The 24,408-nt window shown below is 43.6% G+C and overlaps 1 protein-coding gene across 1 annotated transcript in view; it reads right to left on the bottom strand.

The window, feature by feature from the left end:
* Window positions 1-4,443: 4,443 nt before the first annotated feature.
* Window positions 4,444-24,408, bottom strand: part of LGALSL (galectin like) — a gene marked incomplete at its 3' end in the record, with an annotated part of 58,993 nt that continues 39,028 nt past the window's right edge. Inside the window, exons 3-4 of the mRNA XM_089672010.1 lie at window positions 16,233-16,321; window positions 4,444-4,621 (exon numbers count right to left, since the gene is read on the bottom strand). Coding sequence (XP_089528136.1) covers window positions 4,444-4,621; window positions 16,233-16,321 — 267 coding nt within the window. The remainder of the gene's footprint in view (window positions 4,622-16,232; window positions 16,322-24,408) is intronic.

The following is a 24,408-nucleotide window of genomic DNA, read 5'->3' as shown; positions in this document are numbered from 1 at the left end:
ATTTTTTACAAACATCAATGTAAAGGAAAGAAAAAGGAAATGCATTTTAACTGCTATAGAAAATGGTCATTACTAGATTGTGATGGTCACACAGATTTACACCACAAAATTGCATTTAAAGTGCTGTGAAAAAGTATTTACCCCCTTCCTGATTTATTTTTATTTTTTGCATATTTGTCACACTTAAATGATTCAGATCATCAAACACGAGCACAAACGGTTAGTTTAAGGTCATGCCACAGCATCTCAATTGGATTTAAGTCCGGACTTGCACTAGGCCATTCCAAAATCTTCATTTTGGGTTTTTTTGAGCCATTCAGAGGTGGATTTGCTGGTGTGTTTTGGATCATTGTCCTGCTGCATAACCCAAGTGAGCTTGTGGTCACGCACTGATGGCTAGACATTCTCCCTCAGGATTTTCTGGTAGAGAGCAGGATTCATGGTTCCATCTATTATAACAAGTCGTCTAGGTCCTGAAGCTGCTCCAGACCATCACACTACCACCACCACGTTTGACTATTGGTATGATGTTCTTTTTATGAAATGCTGTGTTGGTTTTGCGCCAGGTGTGACGGAACGCACACCTTCCAGAAAGTTCAACTTTTTCTCATCAGTCCACAGAATATCTGTGCAAAAATCTTGAGGATAATCAAGATGTTTTCTGGCAAATGCAAGACGAGCCTTTGTGTTTTTTTTGGTCAGCAGTGGCTTTTGCCCTGGAACTCTTCCATGGATGCTATTTTGCCCAGTCTCTTGTTGAATCAAGAACACTGACCTTAACTGAGGCAGGTGAGACCTGCAGTTCATTAGATGTTGTTCTGGGTTTTTTTATGACCTCCTGGATGAGATGTCGTTGTGCTTTTTGAGTAACGTTGGTAGGTCAACCACTCCTGGGAAGGTTCACCACTGTTCCAGGTTTTCAACATTTGTGGATAGTGGCTCTCACCATGGTTCGCTGGAGTCCCAAAGCTTTAGAAATGGCTTTTTAACCCTTTTCAGACTGACACATGTCAGTTACTTTGTTTCTCATCTGTTCTTGAATTTCTTTAGATTGCATGATGTGTTGATTTTTAAAATCTTTTAGAATGCTTTACTTTGTCAGACAGCTTCTACTTAAGTGATTTTTTGATTCAACAGGTCTGACAGTAAGGCCCGGGTGTGGCAAGTGAAATTTTACTTAGCTTTTTAAAAAACATGGTTAATCACAGTTCATTCATTATTTAACAAAGCGTGGGGGGGGGGCAATTACTTTTTCACATAAGGCCAGGCAGGTTTGGTCAGCTTTTTTCCCTTAATAAATTAAATCATAATTTAAAACTGCATTTTGTACTCATTCAGGTTATCTTTGTGTAATATAAAAAATTTGTTTGATGATCTAAATTATTTAAGTGTGATAAAATATGCAAAAAAAAATCAGGAAAGGGGCAAATACTTTTTCACAGCACTGTAGATTATTTCGAGAGGACAGTTGTTGCTATCTCTGCAGAAGGAAAAGTGAACAGTATTCTCTGATTACTGTGTGTTATTGCAATCTGCTCACAGTCCCTAGGTTTAGCTATAGTACTGAGGAAACATACTTGTTACAGAGCAGGCAGGTATCAGTAGGTAGGTACCACATTTGTCTTCATGCCCCATGGAGGCAGAATATTGTAAAATGTTATTATGGTTCTTCTATAAACATTTTTGTTAAACTTTTAACTATTAAAGTGGAACTTTAGTTAAAAAGTTAAATACTGCTGGTCTGCTTTCTCCTCCACAAATTGTAACTGATGCAAAGGGTTTTTTTTTTTTTTTTAGAGGGGGAGCAAGCATCACCTAGGCAACCACGATGCCACTTTCCCTCCTGCTCCCATAGCCTGCTGAGACACATCACAGGAGTCTGCAGGACCATTCAGAAAGGGTAATGCAAGCTCACGCATGCACAGCGGGCTCCCATTTCCAAGTTGCTGCTCTGTGCTGGGGACACACAGAGGTAAGAAGAAGTGGCTGTGGGAAGACAGAATTGCACTCCAGGCACTGGTAAGTACTTGATTTTTATAATACTGAAACTGCTGACTTAAAAAAAAAACCTGACATTTCTCTTTAAAGTGTAGGTAAAGACAATATTTTTTTTAAGTTTTACATAGAGCAATGAAGGGGTTAAACCCTATTAGATTATTTTGGTGTCTGTGTCCCACTGGGGAGATTACCCTTCACTTCCTGCCTAAAGACACAGCAGAAAAGGGAGGAAATCTCCCCAACGCAAGGGGCATTCCCATCTTGAGAGTTGTCATAGAACCAAGTTTCCCAACTGCAGAATGTTTCTTCGCTCTGGTCACAACTGTATAATTTTGGATTTCCTTGTCTCAGTGACAAAGGTCTTCGATACAAATGGAGAGGTAAATCTCCCTAACTGGAAACACAGATAGCAATACAAATGTGCCAGACGGTCTAACCCCTCACCACTCTACCCAAAACTAAAACTGTTGCCATCAAAATTAATTGAACTTTGGAAGATGTGGCCAAAAAAAGGCAAGTCGTAGGCAAAGCACAAATCACAAATATTGTCTGTAGTCTCCCTTCAGCTGATCTTTCCACCATTACTGACTTACCATACCTTATTCTGCCCTGTGTGGAGGCAGCAATTTTGGTAGAGGCAGGACTTTATTTTCTCAAGTCATAGCTCCAAGTAAGGAGAACAGTGAGTAGTACTCCAAATGTCACCCCATATCACCTAGAACTAGCTGTCAGTGGCAACAGTGCCTTAGATCTTACACTGCAGTATCTAGCTCTGAGATATACTGTATGTAGACACAGCTGTGCCTAGGCACACTTACATACCAGGAAACGCACTGCTCTTTTACAGAGATATTTAAAAAAAAAGGTAATCTTTCATGATACTTTTAGATGTTTCCTATAGCACAGCAATTTGTTGAGATCTACATCAACATACACTTTAAATCTATACTGTAGTTGAAAAGGGTCCATAAGAACAGCTGAACACAACTATTAAAATAGAATCCCAAGATACAACTAATATTAAAAATGCTCCCAACTCCCTCCTAACATCTATCCTAATGAATGTGTGTAAGAAAGATCTGTGTACTTACCTATTTTCAGGCTACTCTGGTCCGGTCACGTGATCCGGCTCCCCTATGTAAACCAGCACCCATTGCAGAGAAGAAGAGGAACGTCCTCACTCCCAGACATTGCAAGCTGTTGTCGAGTGCTCTCTCCTCTCCCTTGCATCAACGCTGACTGACACAGGGGAGATCATGTGACCAGACCAGAGAAGCTTACAAATAGGTAAGTACACAGATCTTTCTTACACAGGTTTAGTCAGAATAGCTGTGAAGCCGGCTATAGATGAATGGAATCTCTTCCAGTTCAGTAAGGAATCCATCTCTGGGCAGACCAATTGTACCAAAGTCAATCCATCGATCGACTTCAGTACAACCAGCCTGTCTGATTTTTTGCATTCCATTACTGTCGGCATCTATAGCCGCCATATATGATCATAGTGTTCTGCTAGCAAGGAAGGCTCCTGCTGGTAGAACACAATAGTGCGGCGGGAGGGATTCACCCATCAATGCAGTCAGTGGTTCAGGAAAGAAAATTGCATCATCTATGGCTTGCCTTAGCAGGACGGTTGGAGCATTTTTAAGATTATTTAGGTTCGTCCCAGAATTCTACTGCAATCATGACTGAGTGCTAATGGCTGTCTATCTTGTTGAGTTCCTTATCTAACTATATCAAAAGGTTCATAAATGTTATTTTCCATATCTATCGAGTTCCACTTTAAAACCTCAGTCAGAGGGACAGTTGGGGGCAGTAAATACTGGTTGATCTGCTTTCGAACCTCCCACCTATAAGTGGGCATGGCAGTCAAAGGGGTCTGTACACATACTGAGACTGTGATGCTTTCAGTGCAGCCTGTCAAACTCGGTCTTTGAGGTCAATAAGACTGCACCCACTTGGGATGGAAAAAAAAAAAAAGGTGACAAAAAACGTGTTCAGGAGGCAGCAGGAACACATTGTGGCAACTGCTCTACCTTTCTCTGAAAAGCAATCCACTACATATTGCTTATCAGAGGGCGGTAGAGATACTGCCCATGTGAAAGGGGCCTAAAATAGAAGCAGGAGTAGAACTGTCACTCGCATGTACCCTAAATAATGGCCAGACTGCTATATTCTGCTATCTGCAAAACTGGAAAACAGGGTAAAAAAACTAACCCCAAACGACTCCATCATACAAGCTAGGTGTATAGTGAATTGTACTGAAGGGTACACACATTGCTGCAGGCATCTATGGTTACTCAGGACTAAAGAGAAAGGATTTTTACACAATCCTTGTGTCCCACACTTACTAAATGGGTGTCTTAGTACACCATCAGGGGGAGTACAGAGATACAAGCCATGCTGAATAACAAAAGACAATATTTGACCATATAAAAGATGACTTACTCTGAATGGCTGGTCCGCAATAAATGGAAAATAAGGAATAGCTGACTCCTCCTCTCCCCACTCCCCAGAGACACAGGCATTTCTGAGTAATTGTTTATCACTGAATTCTGCTTTTATTTCAATGGCAACGTCAGTGTGTGGATCATCCGTGTCTCCGCATGTCAGTCTGATGTCAAAACTGAAAAAAATAAAACACATACATACATCAAGCTAACTAAATAAGCAAACGTTTTCAGATGCTATTATAACAAGATAATCAATGTTATTCACTTAACCTGTCAGTGGTCATAAAGTTATGGCTGATCCGTGTATACCCTAAAGTATGCCACCTCTTGTTTTAATCAATATGTATTCCCTTCTCTGCATACACATATAATGGTTGCTTATATGAAAGAGGAGTGGTAATCTATAGGTGTAAATGTTTTAAACTATGACAGGAACTGCTTTTTGTGCAGCTTGAATGTTAAAGTCCCTCCGGTCAATGACACAAGTACAAGCTTACCGGTTTCATTCTCTAAGACAATGTAGCATCCGATCAGGTGGCCGGGTGTGACATTTGCAGCATGTCAAACACCTTTGTTCCAATGTCACCAAGACATTAACTGATATAATGAAAATAATTCACATATATCTGACTCAGGAAAGCCCTTTTCACACAAAGGGTCCAATCAGGTCCACCTGTCAGTCTTTAGGTGGACCTGATTGGATGGTCCATTCACTTTCTGTCCATTTACACCTGCCTACCTCCACGTCTGATCTATTCTGCTAAAAAAAAAGGGAAGGGGATCCATCCTCTTCCATTTAGACGGATGTAAACGGAGGATAGCTGAGTGTAAACAGACAGCGAAGTCTGTTTACACCCGGCTGCCCATAGAGCACAGCGGGATCTGTCAGTGTCCGTGCTGCATAAAAACTGAATGGACACACATGTGTCATCTGCCCACTGCTAAGACCAGCAGGGGATCTGTGAGCGAATCCTCTGCTGATCAGGGCGGATTTTGCCATATCTGAATGGGGTTTTAAAGTATAGCTAAGGCTTAATGTTTTTTTGTAGGATAGAGAACACAATGTTTTAACACCCTTGTCTGTTTTTTTTTTTTGGCACCCTTGTCCCACTGAGGCAAAATTGGATTCCTGTCCCATAGACACAACAGAACATACGAGAAATCTCTTCTTAGACAACTGTCACTAGAATAAGTGTCCCCATTTAACGGTTTACCCTCTATTCTTGTTCCAGTGTCAAATAAACATCTACGATGTTATCCTATGTGTCCATATGATATTAGGACATTTAGAGGCATAATTTAAGCTCAGCATTTAGAGACAGAAGAAAACCCTTCTGGTTTGCATTTTTGAGAAGAGTTTTCTGACAGAAAAAAAGGCCAAACACTTCAAAATGCCTGTACAAACAATGTTCTATATGAGCATTTTTTTTTGCCATAAGAACTTATTTAAGCCCAGTGTGCATAGACCCTAACACACAAGTCAAAGTCATTAAGGAAGCTAACAATAACATGTCCAAGTGATATTGCCCTCAAGGCCTTTTGTGCAGATGTTTTTTTACTGTGATGTATTTACAAATTTTTTTTTTAAAACATAAACAGCAATGTGATCCATGAATATGCTAGATCACATATGTGCCAAACACAAGGCCCGCCAGGCCATTTCATGTGGCCCTTGAAGCCCTCCTGCAGCTGTGGCACCCTTCCCATCTCTGCCCCCACCTTATCTCAACATTTGCAAGCAGAGAGGAGGACATAACTCTTCTTCCAGATCCCGTGCTTTTCTGTGCCGCCACGGAGATGCTTGTCTCAGCATTTGGCAGCAGAGAGGAGGATAGAATTATTCTTCCAGATCATGTGCTTCTCTATGCAGCCACGGAGAGGCTTGTCTCAGCTCCCCCTGTCTCAGCAGTCGGCAGCAGAGAGGAGGACAAAAATCTTCCTACAGATCCTGCACCTCTCTGTGCAGCCGCATCACCCCCTCATCTCCAACTCCCCTGGTCTCAGCATTCAGCAGACTCCAGCAGCGGATTCCAGCCCTCCTCTGGTCCTGCCCCAGACCCTGCATTTTCTGCTTCTCAGCTCTGCTCCCAGCTTCTTCCCAGCAGCAGCACAAGATAAAGGGGGGAGGGGGGGTGCACTGTGATGTAAGGGAGGGTAGGGACTCTTGACTTCTGATGGTGGGGGGGTCCTTGACATCTGATGGAACGGGGAGTGGGGTCTGGACATCCAGTCTTACAGATACAACTGTCCTTTTGATGGCAACCATAAGGCCCCTTTCACACAGGCGGACCCAATCTGTCCATCTATAGACTTCTATGAACAGGCGGGTAGTCCGCTGACACCCGCTGGCATCCAATTTGATTCTGTACGCTAAAAATAGACAGATGGGGATTTGTTCCCCATCCATACAGCGGATCAGATGACAATCGGGTGGAAACGGACAGGCGGTCCATTTCCATCTGTCACATTCAATTCAGCGGGTACTGTCTGCGTCCGCTCTGCAGCAGCATAGCGGACAGAGACCTGTCATCCGCCTGCTCAGCGGGGATCATCAGAGAGATCCCCCACTGAACAGGCGGCTAACACTTATGGATCCACCCCATCGGAAAGGGGCCTAATGCTCATGCAGCCCACGATGAAAATGAGCTTTCAGATGATTGCAGAAAAAGATCACTGCAAGCTTCTATTTGTCAGAGACTAAAATTAAAGTAGATAATGCTTAGCTTTGTAGTGACAGGCACATATCTATTTCAATGTGACAAGAGTCTACAGATGAAGATTTTCAGTTCTTAATTTGTGTGAAGCGGCACAAAAAGCTCTGTAACCTAAGTCCCCATTCATTCCTGAGGGTTTTGTTGCATGTTTCCCAAAGCATGACAAAACTCATAATGAAGAATCCCATTCTACTCAATAGGACCATTCTCACCTGACCGTCGTGTCTTTGTAGTCTAGCATGTGAAGCTCAAAAAATTACATGAGCTTCTTCGGGGCAAAAGTGTGTGCTTTGGCCCCATAGATTTTAATGAGAATGAGAGATTCTATTCCTGTACTCCAATTTGCGCATAAAGAAGCACAAAAAAGCCTGTAATTCCCTTGGCTTCACTCAAGTGTAAATAGGCGCTTACAGTTACCTACGGCGTATAACTATACCTTATTTTCATGCTGTTTCCAAGTCAGTTGACAATGTGTTCAAAATACATACAGCATTTATAGTAAACCCGTGGTTTGCTCATATAGGACAAAACAAAATGCTCACTTTGGTCCCCCTCCACTTGTGGAAGGAAAGAAAATTGCTTGTTTCCCCCAACAACACAGTCAATGTTGATGGGGGAATCCCTTCCACAGCATGGGAAGCCTTCCTGGATGGCAGAACACAATGATCACTGCTGGTGGCTATAGCCACCAGCAGTGATCACATGACCTAAATCAGCCAGGCTGGTTTTAATAAAGTCGATTGATGGGTCAATTTCAGTACCAACCTGCCCATAGATAGACTGAATCTCAGCCAGTTCAGCAGGGACCATCTATGGCTACTTTTCTTTTGATTTTCCTGACAATTTGTTCACCCACTGGCAGTAAAGTAAGACAGCTCTTTGAAAGCTCTGCGCTTCCAGAGTGAGTTACATGATCCCCTATAGCTGTAAGCACCAGGTACTGGTTCCTGGCATATGAAACAAGTGGTAGGGGAGTGAAGGAAAGGTTTGTTTGTGCTGCTGACTAAGTAATCCCTCTATTCTGCATAAAAGTGGCCACCCGCCCAAGTCTATAACTGGCTTATGAAGCAAGGACACATAAACAGGCATCACATAGTGAAAAAAAGGGGGAGAGAACAATGTTCTTGGACAACTTGCCAGCCAGCTTGCTAACAACCAAATTAACCTGTCTAGCAGTATGCGTTTATAACAGGGGTTTAGTTAGCACACATTTGCAAATACATACGTAAGCCACAGAGCCACGACACGGCACCCTGATCATCTGTGGTCCTAACTCTAAAATTTGTGAGTCCCCATAGTAGAGGCACATGCATTTAATGGATAGATCAAGGGCAGGTGGACCTGAGGGAGCCACCCCTCTTAAAGGCAAAGGAGTGCACTGGACCCCAGCATGTAGCACAATGGCAACCAGGGCCCTAGTGCACCCACGTACCAAAAACTCAAACATGTTTTTGGTACGTGGGTGCACTAGGGCCCTGGTTGCCATTGTGCTACATGCTGGGGTCCAGTGCACTCCTTTGCCTTTAAGAGGGGTGGCTCCCTCAGGTCCACCTGCCCTTGATCTATCCATTAAATGCATGTGCCTCTACTATGGGGACTCACAAATTTTAGAGTTAGGACCACAGATGATCAGGGTGCCGTGTCGTGGCTCTGTGGCTTACGTATGTATTTGCAAATGTGTGCTAACTAAACCCCTGTTATAAACGCATACTGCTAGACAGGTTAATTTGGTTGTTAGCAAGCTGGCTGGCAAGTTGTCCAAGAACATTGTTCTCTCCCCCTTTTTTTCACTATGTGATGCCTGTTTATGTGTCCTTGCTTCATAAGCCAGTTATAGACTTGGGCGGGTGGCCACTTTTATGCATGTTTGAGTTTTTGGTACGTGGGTGCACTAGGGCCCTGGTTGCCATTGTGCTACATGCTGGGGTCCAGTGCACTCCTTTGCCTTTAAGAGGGGTGGCTCCCTCAGGTCCACCTGCCCTTGATCTATCCATTAAATGCATGTGCCTCTACTATGGGGACTCACAAATTTTAGAGTTAGGACCACAGATGATCAGGGTGCCGTGTCGTGGCTCTGTGGCTTACGTATGTATTTGCAAATGTGTGCTAACTAAACCCCTGTTATAAACGCATACTGTTAGACAGGTTAATTTGGTTGTTAGCAAGCTGGCTGGCAAGTTGTCCAAGAACATTGTTCTCTCCCCCTTTTTTTCACTATGTGATGCCTGTTTATGTGTCCTTGCTTCATAAGCCAGTTATAGACTTGGGCGGGTGGCCACTTTTATGCATGTTTGAGTTTTTGGTACGTGGGTGCACTAGGGCCCTGGTTGCCATTGTGCTACATGCTGGGGTCCAGTGCACTCCTTTGCCTTTAAGAGGGGTGGCTCCCTCAGGTCCACCTGCCCTTGATCTATCCATTAAATGCATGTGCCTCTACTATGGGGACTCACAAATTTTAGAGTTAGGACCACAGATGATCAGGGTGCCGTGTCGTGGCTCTGTGGCTTACGTATGTATTTGCAAATGTGTGCTAACTAAACCCCTGTTATAAACGCATACTGTTAGACAGGTTAATTTGGTTGTTAGCAAGCTGGCTGGCAAGTTGTCCAAGAACATTGTTCTCTCCCCCTTTTTTTCACTATGTGATGCCTGTTTATGTGTCCTTGCTTCATAAGCCAGTTATAGACTTGGGCGGGTGGCCACTTTTATGCATGTTTGAGTTTTTGGTACGTGGGTGCACTAGGGCCCTGGTTGCCATTGTGCTACATGCTGGGGTCCAGTGCACTCCTTTGCCTTTAAGAGGGGTGGCTCCCTCAGGTCCACCTGCCCTTGATCTATCCATTAAATGCATGTGCCTCTACTATGGGGACTCACAAATTTTAGAGTTAGGACCACAGATGATCAGGGTGCCGTGTCGTGGCTCTGTGGCTTACGTATGTATTTGCAAATGTGTGCTAACTAAACCCCTGTTATAAACGCAAACTGTTAGACAGGTTAATTTGGTTGTTAGCAAGCTGGCTGGCAAGTTGTCCAAGAACATTGTTCTCTCCCCCTTTTTTTCACTATGTGATGCCTGTTTATGTGTCCTTGCTTCATAAGCCAGTTATAGACTTGGGCGGGTGGCCACTTTTATGCATGTTTGAGTTTTTGGTACGTGGGTGCACTAGGGCCCTGGTTGCCATTGTGCTACATGCTGGGGTCCAGTGCACTCCTTTGCCTTTAAGAGGGGTGGCTCCCTCAGGTCCACCTGCCCTTGATCTATCCATTAAATGCATGTGCCTCTACTATGGGGACTCACAAATTTTAGAGTTAGGACCACAGATGATCAGGGTGCCGTGTCGTGGCTCTGTGGCTTACGTATGTATTTGCAAATGTGTGCTAACTAAACCCCTGTTATAAACGCATACTGTTAGACAGGTTAATTTGGTTGTTAGCAAGCTGGCTGGCAAGTTGTCCAAGAACATTGTTCTCTCCCCCTTTTTTTCACTATGTGATGCCTGTTTATGTGTCCTTGCTTCATAAGCCAGTTATAGACTTGGGCGGGTGGCCACTTTTATGCATGTTTGAGTTTTTGGTACGTGGGTGCACTAGGGCCCTGGTTGCCATTGTGCTACATGCTGGGGTCCAGTGCACTCCTTTGCCTTTAAGAGGGGTGGCTCCCTCAGGTCCACCTGCCCTTGATCTATCCATTAAATGCATGTGCCTCTACTATGGGGACTCACAAATTTTAGAGTTAGGACCACAGATGATCAGGGTGCCGTGTCGTGGCTCTGTGGCTTACGTATGTATTTGCAAATGTGTGCTAACTAAACCCCTGTTATAAACGCATACTGTTAGACAGGTTAATTTGGTTGTTAGCAAGCTGGCTGGCAAGTTGTCCAAGAACATTGTTCTCTCCCCCTTTTTTTCACTATGTGATGCCTGTTTATGTGTCCTTGCTTCATAAGCCAGTTATAGACTTGGGCGGGTGGCCACTTTTATGCATGTTTGAGTTTTTGGTACGTGGGTGCACTAGGGCCCTGGTTGCCATTGTGCTACATGCTGGGGTCCAGTGCACTCCTTTGCCTTTAAGAGGGGTGGCTCCCTCAGGTCCACCTGCCCTTGATCTATCCATTAAATGCATGTGCCTCTACTATGGGGACTCACAAATTTTAGAGTTAGGACCACAGATGATCAGGGTGCCGTGTCGTGGCTCTGTGGCTTACGTATGTATTTGCAAATGTGTGCTAACTAAACCCCTGTTATAAACGCATACTGTTAGACAGGTTAATTTGGTTGTTAGCAAGCTGGCTGGCAAGTTGTCCAAGAACATTGTTCTCTCCCCCTTTTTTTCAATCCCTCTATTCTGCCCTGCACAGGTTTGCTTTAAAATGCATCTATTTTCATGAACTTATCCAAAGTTAATGTAACCTACGTTTCTAAGTTTCAGAAGCACTTGGCCAAGGGTACTATCTTAGCTGTAACAGTATTTTCTGGGGTGTATGGTAAAGTGTGTTTAGTGCATTTATAATTTAATCAGATCTAGTTAAAGAGGTTTGTCAGTCGCACCACCCCACAAAATTAACAGTCAGCAGCTATAAATACCGTAGCTGCTGACTTTTAACCACTTCAATACTGGGCACTTTCACCCCCTTCCTGGCCAGGCCAATTTTCAGCTTTCAGTATTGTCACACTTTGAATGACAATTGCGTGGCCATGCAACATTGTACCCTTATGAAATGTGTATTATTTTTTTTAGACAGATAGAGCTTTCTTTTGGTGGTATTTAACCCCCATTGTGTTTTTTTTATTTTTTGCTAAACAAATGAAAAAAGTCCAAAAATTGTGAAAAAAACCTTTTTCTTAGTATCTGTTTTAAAATTTTGCAAATAAGTAATTTTTCTTCTTCACTGATGTGCGCTGATGAGGCTGCACTAATGGGCACTGATAGGCTGAACTAATGGGTGCTGATGAAACTGCACTGATGAGCACTGATGAGGCTGCACTGATGAGCACTGATGAGGCTGCACTGATGAGCACTGATGAGGCTGCACTGATGGGCACTGATGAGGCTGCACTGATGGGCACTGATGAGGCTGCACTGATGGGCACTGATGAGGCTGCACTGATGGGCACTGATGAGGCTGCACTGATGGGCACCGATAAGGCTGCACTGATGAGCACCTATAAGCTGCACTGATCGCACTAATGGGACTGCACTTAAAATCAAGGCACTGGTGATCAGTGCCCTGATTATCAGTGTAAACAATTTAATAACAACCTTGCCGATTATCAGCTCTCCTTTTCTCACACAGACACAGAGTTTGAGAAAAGAACTGCCGATAACCGACAAGTCTGTTTACATGTGATCAGTTGTGATTTGACATGGCTGATCGCATTGTAAAGGGCCACTGAGATTGGCCCTTTACCCACGATCTGTCAACAGGACACAGCTGTCACAGGGTGTGGCCAATGTGCGTCCCGGGGTGCTCAGGGGGTGGGGTTCTGGGAGGACATCCATGGACGCCTTCTCAGAACTGGATGACAGCAGCTATAGTTCAGTCAGCAAGTGGTTCATAAAAGGATACTTACCTGTCCAGGGATCCAGCGCTGTCATCACCCGAGCCAGTTCTACGCCAGTTTTTGGGTCCCCAGCGATCCCATGCTAACTGTGGGAACCTGGCTGTGACTCCTTGCAGCTTTTACAGCCAGCTCCCCAATGTGCATGAGCGAGACACACTGTGCCCTGTGAATGGTCCCAAAGCCTCCTGGGACTTGTGAAGTGTCCTAAGAGGCTGCAGGCAAATTGGGGTGGGAACCAACATCTGCTCGGATTGCCTTGGTGATTCAGGTGGAAGTGGGAGCAGAAACGTCTCAAAATCGGAGGAGGAGGAGAGGAGGAGGCAGAAAAGTGGAATTTTCCTCTAGGGATGAAGTTTCTCTTTAACAAAGTGATGGTTTAAAAACAGGAACATGCAAAGAACCTGCCCCTGAACAGTTCCTTGCATGTTCCGGTTTGTAAGTGAACCTTGAGGACCTCAACTATAAGAGAAAATTATCTTAACTGAACTTTTTTCTCCTTTGAGAAAAGTCGATTAAGAGGGGACTATTATGACCATGTATAAATACTGTATATAATAAATGGTCCATATTGTGAGCTTGGTGCAAAAATATTCACTTTAAGCTAAAATTTAGGTATGACAATTTTTACATTTTCAGCTTGGACTAATATAAATATGTATGTGCCATACCGGTGGAATCCATGAGGAAGCTGGAAATCACTATGGTAGGCACCACTACTACAATGATATCCACTGGCTTCCAGGTCCCGGGCTGAGTGACGGTCCTGCTGCATTCTGACACAGGAGGTCGCCTGCTCAGTACGGGTGCCACTCAGGGAACACTTAGCATTTTCTCAGTAAATGCAAAGAATTCTCTGATTGGAGGAGGTGGAAAGGGGGTGGTGACTTCATGATCTCCTATGCGCAGGAGTCAGCAGGGCAGACGCTCAACATGGAAGGCTAGCGAAGATCACTGTAGCAGTAGTGCATAGTACAGTGATTTTTAGCTTCCATAGGGATCCCACAAGTATGACACATACATATTTACATTGGTTCAAGCTGGACCACTGTAGCTACAGTGGGGCAAAAAAGTATTCAGTCAGCCACCAATTGTGCAAGTTCTCCCACTTAAAAAGATGAGAGAGGCCTGTAATTGGCATCATAGGTAGACCTCAACTATGAGAGACAAAATGAGAAAAAAAAATCCAGACAATCACATTGGCTGATTTGGAAAGAATTTATTTGCAAATTATGGTGGAAAATAAGTATTTGGTCAATATCAAAAGTTCATCTCAATACTTTGTTATATATCCTTTGTTGGCAATGACAGAGGTCAAACAAACGTTTCCTGTAAGTCTTCACAAGGTTGGCACACTCTGTTGCTGATATGTTGGCCCATTCCTCCATGCAGATCTCCTCTAGAGCAGTGATGTTTTGGGGCTGTCGCTGGGCAACACGGACTTTCAACTCCCTCCAAAGGTTTTCCATGGGGTTGAGATCTGGAGACTGGCTAGGCCACTCCAGGACCTTGAAATGCTTCTTACAAAGCCACTCCTTCGTTGCCCAGGCGGTATGTTTGGGATCATTGTCATGTTGGAAGACCCAGCCATATTTCATCTTCAATGCCCTTGCTGATGGAAGGAGGTTTGCTCTCAAAATCTCACGATACATGGCCACGTTCATTCTGTCCTGTACATGGATCAGTTGTCCTGGTCCCTTTGTGGAGAAACAGCCCCAAAGCATGATAATACCACCCACATGCTTCACAGTAGGTTTGGTGTTCTTTGGATGCAACTCAGCATTCTCTCTCCTCCAAACACGACGAGTTGTGTTTCTACTAAACAGTTCTATTTTGGTTTCATCTGACCATATGACATTCTCCCAATCCTCTTCTGGATCATTCAAATGCTCTCTAGCAAACTTCAGACGGGCCCGGACATGTACTGGCTTAAGCAGGGGGACATGTCTGGTACTGCAGGATCTGAGTCCCTGGCGGCGTAGTGTGTTACTGATGGTAGCCTTTGTTACGATAGTCCCAGCTCTCTGCAGGTCATTCACTAGGTCCCCCGTGTGGTCCTGGGATTTTTGCACACCGTTCTTGTGATCATTTTGACCTCACGGGGTGAGATCTTGCGTGGAGTCCCAGATCGAGGAAGATTATCAGTGGTCTTGTATGTCTTCCATTTTCTAATTATTGCTCCCACAGTTGATTTGTTCACACCAAGCTGCTTGCCTATTGCAGATTCAGTCTTCCCAGCCTGGTGCAGGTCTACAATTTTGTTTCTGGTGTCCTTCGACAGCTCTTTGGTCTTCACCATAGTGGAGTTTGGAGTATAATTGTTTGAGATTGTGGACAGGTGTCTTTTATACTGATAACAAGTTCAAACAGGTGCCATTGATACAGGTAATGAGTGCAGGACAGAGGAGCCTTTTAAAGAAGGTACAGGTCTGTGAGAGCCAGAAATCTTGCTTGTTTGTAGGTGACCAAATACTTATTTTCCACCATAATTTGCAATTAAATTCTTTCCAAATCAGCCAATGTGATTTTTTGTTTTTTTTTCCCATTTTGTCTCTCATAGTTGAGGTCAACCTATGATGCCAATTACAGGCCTCTCTCATCTTTTTAGGTGGGAGAACTTGCACAATTGGTGGCTGACTAAATACTTTTTTGCCCCACTGTATGTAAGAAATGCCCCCCCCCCCTTCCCTTGATGAGATAATGTGGTGTCACTTTTTTGTGGGAAAATGGTGGTCCTGTCTTGTAGCCCCTCCCAGAAGACACTTTTTTTTCGCTTGTGTATTTGCTATAGATTGATTTTGGGGGAATGCTATGTTACTGTTTGCAGCTCATTACACCTTTTTGGAATTTGCTTTTCATTTCCCATATTGTCCCTTTATTGTAATGTTTGTATTGGAATGTATTTATGTGTCTCCCAATACTCCTGTCAACACCTGTACATCCCCTTCTGGCAAAACATCACCCTGTAAGGGGCACGCAAGTAATCGGCCAAGTGGCCTAAGGTTCGGTTAACACTATGCAGGCTGGTTGCAGGAATTGCATCTGGTCCTGCACCCGCATTCACCCGCAGCCGAATCGCACTGCTCTTACGAGACGCGCATGGCTGCCATTCATTTGGAACGGCACCCCCACGCATCTCAGCCTGCAGCATGATTGCATGAACGTTTTTTGTGCGAGAAACGCGAGCACAGCAGATCATTCAAATTAATGGGCTGCTGTACCCGAGCAAACACGGGCCACACAACCCGCAATAGTGCGAACTGAGCCCAAGAGTTTTCATTGCCTTTCTAAGGATCAACAGTGGGTATAGTATTTTATATATAAAGGTTTTCTGTTTATTTTGTATTGCTTGAACTCTATGGGCTTGTGTCTTTTTTCAGCCTAATAAAATACAAAAATACTAGATTTTTAGCAAAGGTAAACAAAAAGCAGCACACAGCAGTACTAGCAGGCACTAATCAAGGCTATATTGGAACAGATCGATAAGTGTATCCAAACATGGCTTTCACACCTCTCTGGGTTCATGCCGACAATTCCCATAATGAGGATCTTCTTCCCCGGCCTCATGCCACCTTTTATGTGACCACAGAACGGAACTGTCTGGAAAGATAAAGGATTCAGTTACAGGTGGACAAAACACACAACTATACACAGACATCACATTACTAACAGCTTGGGAACCACACTGCTTAATGCCCAAGTATTTTAATCAATAGCTTTTAAAGCTCTCTCTGGTGGTAAAGAAGACGTATACATAATTAAATGCATGAAATCTGGAGCTCAGTCTGAGAAGCAGCAACAGAAATATTCTAACCTCATTCTGCTGCCAATACATTCCCTCTGTACAAGATGTGAGACTATGAGACTACTTGGAAATACTTCATTCGTTGGGTATACGGGGGTAATTTACTAAACCACTGCAGAACAAATTAAGAGCAATTCTCTTTTGTGCATGTTTCACCTTTTTCTGGCCCTTTTTCCTCTAGTGACTGCTATGACGGATTGTGTAACATATAAGGTGTAACATTCTTATTTGACATTTAATAAGGCGAGAAGGCTTGGAGTTTAAAATCGGTAGTGCTTTCAACGATCGTGAGTTAGGCCTCATTTAAAACTTGCACTGCACTCGAAAATCCGATTGCTCTTCAGAGAGCATTTGACAGGCAGTGAGGAGACGTGGCATTGCCTTCTCACCTTCTGTTTTTACCTCCTAAAAATGCCAGACTACTGAGCAGCAACCACATGCATTGCACAAGGTTGCGGGGTGGTTGCAGCACGGCCTGATTTACTTGAACTGGCACTACCGGCCTCCAAAAACGGCATGGGATACAATTCCTGCCATGACCGCGGCCCTTACAGCTAAAGGGGGAATGGTTGAGTGGCAGTAAAAACGCAGGTCAGCCACGTGGTTTTGATCACATAAAATATAGATGTCTAGAGGTGTGCAGATGTATATTTCTGACATGTTTTGCCCAATTCAGGCTTCTTCAGGGGAGAGAAAACAGCCACTAGTACTCCTTTGATTTAAAGTGGTTCTAAAGGCTTAAGGTTTTTTACCTTCTCACATGCTATGCATGAAGGTAAAAAACCTGCTCTGTGCAGCAGCCCCCCCAATACTCACCTAAGCCCCCTCTGGATCCAACGATGCGCACTGAAGTCTCGGCTATCTCAGGACTCCCTCTCCTCATTGGCTGAGCCAATGGATCAAGTCAATCACAGCCAGTGAGCCAATGAGAAGAGAGGCACATGGACACATGGAGCAGCGGGTGTCCCCATAGCAAGCTGCTTGCTGTGGGGGCACCGATAGGAGGGAGGGGCCAGGATCACTGGACCCAAGAAGAGGTGGATCCAGGCTACTCTGTGCAAAACCACTGTAAGTCTTTACTATCACTTTAACATAAGTTTGAATTGCCAAACCAGTGGCGGCTTTTCTTGTGAGCACACACTTATTACTTACTTACTGCATTTATAAAGTCGGCCCTGCCACCAAGGATATCTTGGGGCCCTAGTGTGATTTTGTTGAATTGTACACCTTTTTTTGTCCTTTTATACCCTCTGTGATCACATGGAAACCTGAGTCTTGACAGCATCATCCTGATATCTATACTGGTTTCCCAATCCAAACGTACGTTAATACTAGCTGAAGAAGCCCAAATTGGGCGAAACACGTCAGGAATATACATCTGCACACCGCTAGACCATCTATATTACATGCAATCATGCTATGAGTGTATTTCATTTTAACAATCAAATATTTTTTATTGTGTACAAATATTTATTTTATTTTATATATTTTTTGAGTCTACAATTGCACATATTGCGCACCGTTAAAGTCCCACTTTCACTGGTTCTTTTTCTATGTTCAAAGGGATGTGGTGCAATAATGGCATAGTCAATCACTCACTTTACCTATCTCCCTTCATTAAAGTATATGTAAACCCGAGTTTCTTGTCTTCCCCCCAGCCCGGACAACACCCCCCATTGACTTCTCCGTCACATCCAACAACGCCACCATCAAACCCGCCCCGCAGGCCAGAGTACTTGGTGTCATTCTGGACTCCAACCTATCCTTCCAGCCCCAAGTCCAATCTTTAACAAACTCGTGCAGACTCCACCTCCGCAACATCGCCAAAATCTGCACGTTCCTAACCCCAGAAACCACTAAACAGCTCATCCACTCCCTCATCATATCACGACTCGACTACTGCAACTCCCTCCTCACTGGCCTGCCTCGCCGCTGGCTATCCCCGCTTCAGTCGATCCTGAATATGGTTGCCAGACTCATTCACCTTTCCAACCGCTCCATCTCCGCCACCCCCCTCTGCCAATCCCTCCACTGGCTTCCGATTGCGCAACGGATCAAATTCAAAATCCTAACATTGACGTACAAAGCCGTCCACCATCCTGCCCCGTACTACATCACTGACTTAATATCCAAGTACCGCCCAGCACGCACACTCCGCTCCTCACAAGACCTCCTTCTCTCTAGTTCCCTGGTCTCCTCCTCCCATGCCCGCCTCCAGGACTTCTCCAGGGTGTCACTCATCCTCTGGAACTCCCTGCCCCAACCCATCAGATTATCACCTACTCTCCTCTCCTTTAGGCGCACCCTGAAAACCCATCTCTTCAGGGAAGTCTACCCCACCCCCTGCTAACCTGCCGACCTCCTCCACTCTTCCTATCACTCCATCCCCCACAGCTATCTCCTCCTGTACCACTATCCCCTTCCTCCTAGATTGTAAGCTCGAAAGAGCAGGGCCCTCGATCCCCTCATGTTTTGCATTGTATTGGTATTGTTCTGTCACGTGTTCTGTCCCCCTTTGTAATGTACAGCGCTGAGCGAACCATTGGCACTTTATAAATACTGTATAATAATAATAATCTTGTAAAAAAAAACCCATTCAGTTTAAAATAATGAATGGATAAACTATTGTGTAAAGATATAAAAAACATTATACTTTTTCTTCCCCTTTTTTATTAGTGATCACATACTCTCTGTTCTCAGCTGCATAAAAAGCATAAAGAGCTGGGAAAGGACAAACAACAGTACACTGATCTTCCCAGTAAATCACTGTGCAGGTGGGGGGGGGGGTTGTCAGCTCAAACCTGATCATTACATTAGCTCCCAGCACAGCCAGAAAACTGACCATGCTGTGCTATCATGCCTAGACTGGTCCGTTTTCAACAGGAAAGCAGAGGGACTTGCAGGAACACCAGTGATTTCACAGAAAGGAAGCAATACAAAGAGAACAGAATACTTTTTCAGACAAGTACATGGTACAGCAGGCACATATCAGGAATATAAAATGTTGGGTTTACATATTCTTAAAGGTGCCATTCGCAGCTTTTTCCCCATGTGTTGATGTGCTTGTATGCACACTTTCATTCTTGTGAATGGGGCCTAAATAACAGCCAAGATGTGTTTATTTTTTTTGAACACATCATAGAAAGGAACGCTAAGAAGTAACTGAGAAGAGCAGCTACAGAGTTTTGTGCATGAAAACCTGGAAACGCCTTTGTCCCCGGATGAACCTATGTAGAACAGCTAGATGTCTTGGGACAGTTGCTTGGGTATTTTACTGATTTTGAACTTAAAAGCAACATATTCAATGAATACAAGGCAATACCTTGCCAAATTAATAGCTGGCTTGGTAGTTTCATTGGGAGAGGGCTTTCTTGTAGCACATAAACTTGCATGATATGTAATCTCTTGAACTAGTCTATTTAAAGTCTTGCTGGTATAATGTGACAAGCTACTGAATGGCTGCAACCTGAATAGCACCTTTCATTTGAGAGCACTAAATCAGTATGTAAATCAGCTTTTAATGTATATACATCCTGCTGGGCGAGTAGGAAATAGAACACCAATGCTTGGAATAAGCAGGAATGTATCCTTCTATATTTAACGTGCTCATGAATGCCTGCATATTGCCCACGGGCTAACAAAAGTGAAAGGCTACGTTCACCTTTTATATCAACTGGCCCATCCAGACAAAGGGTACCAGCAGTGTAAATCTGCACTGTGCCATTTGTAAAAATATTGTTTATTGCAAACGCCAAAACTGCAGGCCTTTTCTGTCACCCATGAAGCCTGGCCAAAATCTTCCCAATGTTTACATATCTATGTCTTGACTTATTTCCAGGACATGGAAAGGACATTCCCAGCATCTCGAGAGTTCAACACTGATCTCAGGGATAGGGGGAGAGAGAAGTGTGCACTGCGCATGCGCAGCTTTTGAATTAGAGAACGCTCGCGCCTGTGATGCTGGGGGCAAGAGCCCAAAGCCTGCCGTGTGTAGCAAAATTAAAGCTGGTAGTACACTATTAGAAATGTATCAGTCGAAAAAAGTGTTATCAGCATTTTGCCGACAGGGAAAAATGGTGCCGATAATGGCCACCAAAAACGTATGATTTTACCTGCAATTTTGCCACGTTTAGGTCATGTGACTCAAAGCGCATCAAAATGCAACACGTGTGCATTTTTGATGGGTTTCCAATGCATTGCAGGTATAGTTCACATCAGTGCAGTCTGCGTTTTGTCTGTTGTGCAGTGCATTTTGCTTTGATATTTTTTATCTTTTATTTTTTTTTTGCCAACTTGTTGCTGAGCAGAATAAAAAAGCAAAAGGCATTAAAAATGCAATACATGCATTTTTTATGTGTTTTTAAGGCCTGGTTCACGCCAATGTTGCTTGCATATTTTTTGTTTTGCAGTGCATCTTTTCCACACACGTTTTTGCATGCACATTATTGATGCGCTTTGCGCATAAAATGGGGAACACATCAAAAACGAGGCAAAAGCATGAAAACGTGGCAAAAACACAAAAGACACCCCGCAAATCAAAGTGAAAAAATGAAGCAGCCGTCGAGTCCATTTTGCTGAAATTGCTGAAAGAGTCCAAGAACATTTTAATTGTTGGTAAACAAGTCTTAAAAACAGCCAATGCATTTTGGAAGAAACACTACTTCCCCTTCATCAGGGCTCCACACGGGATAAAACTTGGACGGACTTAAAGTATAACTACAGGCAAAACTGTTTTTTTTAGTTTTGGACAGAGTGGAGAGGGATTAGAATGCCTGTCAGATTTTTATTGTTTTCTGTGCCCCCATAAGGGAAATTCACCCCCTCTATTTGTCCTGTTTACCATTATCATTGAAAGTAAAAGAAAATCCCAATTTTTGGGTTGTCGTCAGAGAAGTAATATAGGGGAAATCTTCCAATGGTGCCCTGGGGGTACCCAAGGATTTCCCTTAATTTGCTGGGAATTCCTCTCACTTCCTGTTTGGCAATGGGACAGGAAGTAAAAGGAAATCTTTTAGTAGTGAAAAATAATCTGACAGGGGTATAACCTCTCTTACTCTAGCCAAAATAAAAAAAGATTTTGCCTATAGTTCTACTTTAAAGAAAACAATGGCTTCACAGATCTATATTGGAACCAGCATTAAAGCGGTTGTAAAGGCAATTTTAAAAAAAATTTAACTAATAAACATGTTATACTTACCTGTTCTGTCCAATGGTATTGCACAGAGCAGTCCCCTTCCTCCTCTTCTGGGGTCCCTTGTCGGTGCTCCTCCTCTTCTGTGAGTGCCCCCATAGCAAGCTGTTTGCTATGGGGGCACACGTGCAGGCACGCTCCCAACCTGGACTGTGTGCATCCATAGACACACATAGCGTGGATCGGTCCAAGTCCCCCACTCCTCCTCATAGGATTTGATTGTCAGCAACAGGAGTCAATGGCTCCTTCTGCCCTCAGAATAGCCTGAGAAAGTGGGTAGGGAGGAGAGACCAGATGCAGCCGGGCACAATGCTGGATGGATACAGGACTCTGGTAAGTGTTTTGGAAAAGGGGGCACACTGCAAATGCCGAAAAAGTGCTTTCCTTAAAGTGGAATTTCAGTCAGAAAATTCAGTTCTGCTAGATCACTTCATGCTGACCCCTTTTGCAGGTATAGCTGTGTAAAATAGTGGTGCACCGAAATGAAAATTCTGGACTTGAAACCGAAAAATGCGCTTGGCCAAAAACTGAAAAGTTTAAAAAAATATAATTTTTTTATATATAATTGTACTATATTCGACATTTTATATAACATCATGAATTTAAATGAACATGAATTTAAAAAATACAATTCAGTCATGTAATATAGCTTTTATTGAAAGTAACACACAAAAATTGGACAGAAAATAAAATGAAACATGGGGCAGCACAATGGCTAAATGGTTAGCACTGCCACCTGGCAGTACTCGGGTCGTTGGTTCAAATCCCAACCACAGCACCACCTGCCTGGAGTTTGCATGATCTCCCAGTGCCTGCATGGGTTTCCTCTGGGTACTCCAGTTTCCTCCCACTCTCCAAAGGCATGCTGGTAGGTTAACTGTATCCTGTCTAAATTGGCCCTAGTATGTGTATGTATGAATATGAGTTAGGGACTTTAGATTGTATGCCCCTTGAGGGTTAGGGACTGATGTGAATGTACAATATATATGTAAAGCACTTGATAAATTGACAGCGCTATATAAGCAACTGTAATAAATAAAAAAAAATTGAGGTGGTTTTGTATTGAAGTCTATAAGGAGCATTTTTGCACTGAAATTAATGCAACAAAATTTTGCATTGAAGTCAATGGGATGCGGTTTTGCACTAAAGTCAATGGGGGCCTTTTTGCATTAAAGTCAATAAGGGGCGTTTTTGCATTGAACTCAATAGGATGAGATTTTGCATTGAAGTCAATGCGTCACAATTTTGCATTGAAGTCAATTATCATTATTGGCACCTTTTTTTTTCTAACGTCAAAATGCCGATAACCCTATTTTTGGCCAATAATATTTGCCAACCGATATATCAGTGCATCACTAATGTAAGTCATTAAATATAAGTACCTATACTGTTTAAAATCCAGTGGTACACTGTCTCACCCTGCTCTGCACATGCTCTGTGCCAAATCTGTAAGATCTGCTAAGAGCCTAAAGATTTACTGCTGTTCATGGGCTCTGGGCTTCAGCAAAATGGCACCCTCCAGCAAGAAGAAACAGAAGCAATACTGGAGGCAATTTATAGCGAACACTCATTTTGGTAGCATAATTATTAATGTGGAATTTATGTTCCTTGCTAAACAATGTTATTTTTATCGTGTTATGGGTAAAGTGCCACTTTATAGCGGGGAATACATTAAGGTAAAAATAATTTCAATGTTAGAACCACTCTAAACTCTCCACATGGAGTAACAGCTGAGCAGCAATGGAGCCTTCTGGTTTTGGTCTGGCGCTCCTTATAGGATTTCTACGGTTTGAGCCATCATTGGGTGACCATTGAGGAAAGCCTGGGGTGGTTGGAGCTGTCTCACCAAAAGCTATTGAGCTTGTTCAAAGTTTTCCATCATCTGACTATACTTGCAAATCTAAAACTTCCCAGTTCCTCTCCGAATATTTTGTTCTGGAATTGATGATGTCCTCCTGGTGAGGAAAATTGGCAAATCACATTTTCTTAGAAATCTCCTGTAGAGCGAATGAGCAAATTCTTTCCCCATGTTTGTCCCACAGATGACTCACACTGTGCTGGAGATGTGTTCAGAATTTCAGTATAGGACAAACAGAAAGCGGAATGAGTCATTACCCCAGACACCGGCACACCCCCACTTTTAATCCGACGCTAATTACATACATTACAAACTGCCCTATCATTACTACAACTTGTCAAACATCCTTTACTTCATTATTTATAATAATAATACAGATTTACAGTGCAACGATATTCCTTTCTATTGATACAATTTATATGATTTCATTCTACTTCGCTTTGTTCAATACAGGAGTTCCTACAACTGAAGCTTTTCTACAGCCTTCTCATTTGCGGTCATAGGAAGCCTAGAATCTTAGAATCCTTCATCACTTTAACCTCTTGGCGCCGGGCCGAACACAAATGTACAGCCTCCTGGCGTCTGGGCCTAGACACCGAGCAGCCGCACATTTGCGTTCTAGTTAAAAAAAAAGTATGTGCTGAGAGCGCGCGCCCTGCCCACTCCCAGCACACGTCCGGTACTCACGGAAAGGTCCCGATCTCCTCTTTCGATCGGGACCTTTCCCGATCATGTGACTGCCGTCACGGCATGTCACATGACCCTAAACCCTGCCTCCCGGTTTCTGAAACCTTTAAAGGGCCGGGAGGCGCCGGCGTCAAGGGGTTAAGAGA

This window comes from Staurois parvus, unplaced genomic scaffold (genome assembly GCF_062004578.1).
Source record: "Staurois parvus isolate SC_StPar_1 unplaced genomic scaffold, SC_StPar_1.0 ptg000117l, whole genome shotgun sequence".
NCBI classification, from domain to species: domain Eukaryota; kingdom Metazoa; phylum Chordata; class Amphibia; order Anura; family Ranidae; genus Staurois; species Staurois parvus.
Note: the sequence above shows the minus strand (reverse complement) of the source record. Positions and strands in the feature narration are given on the sequence as shown.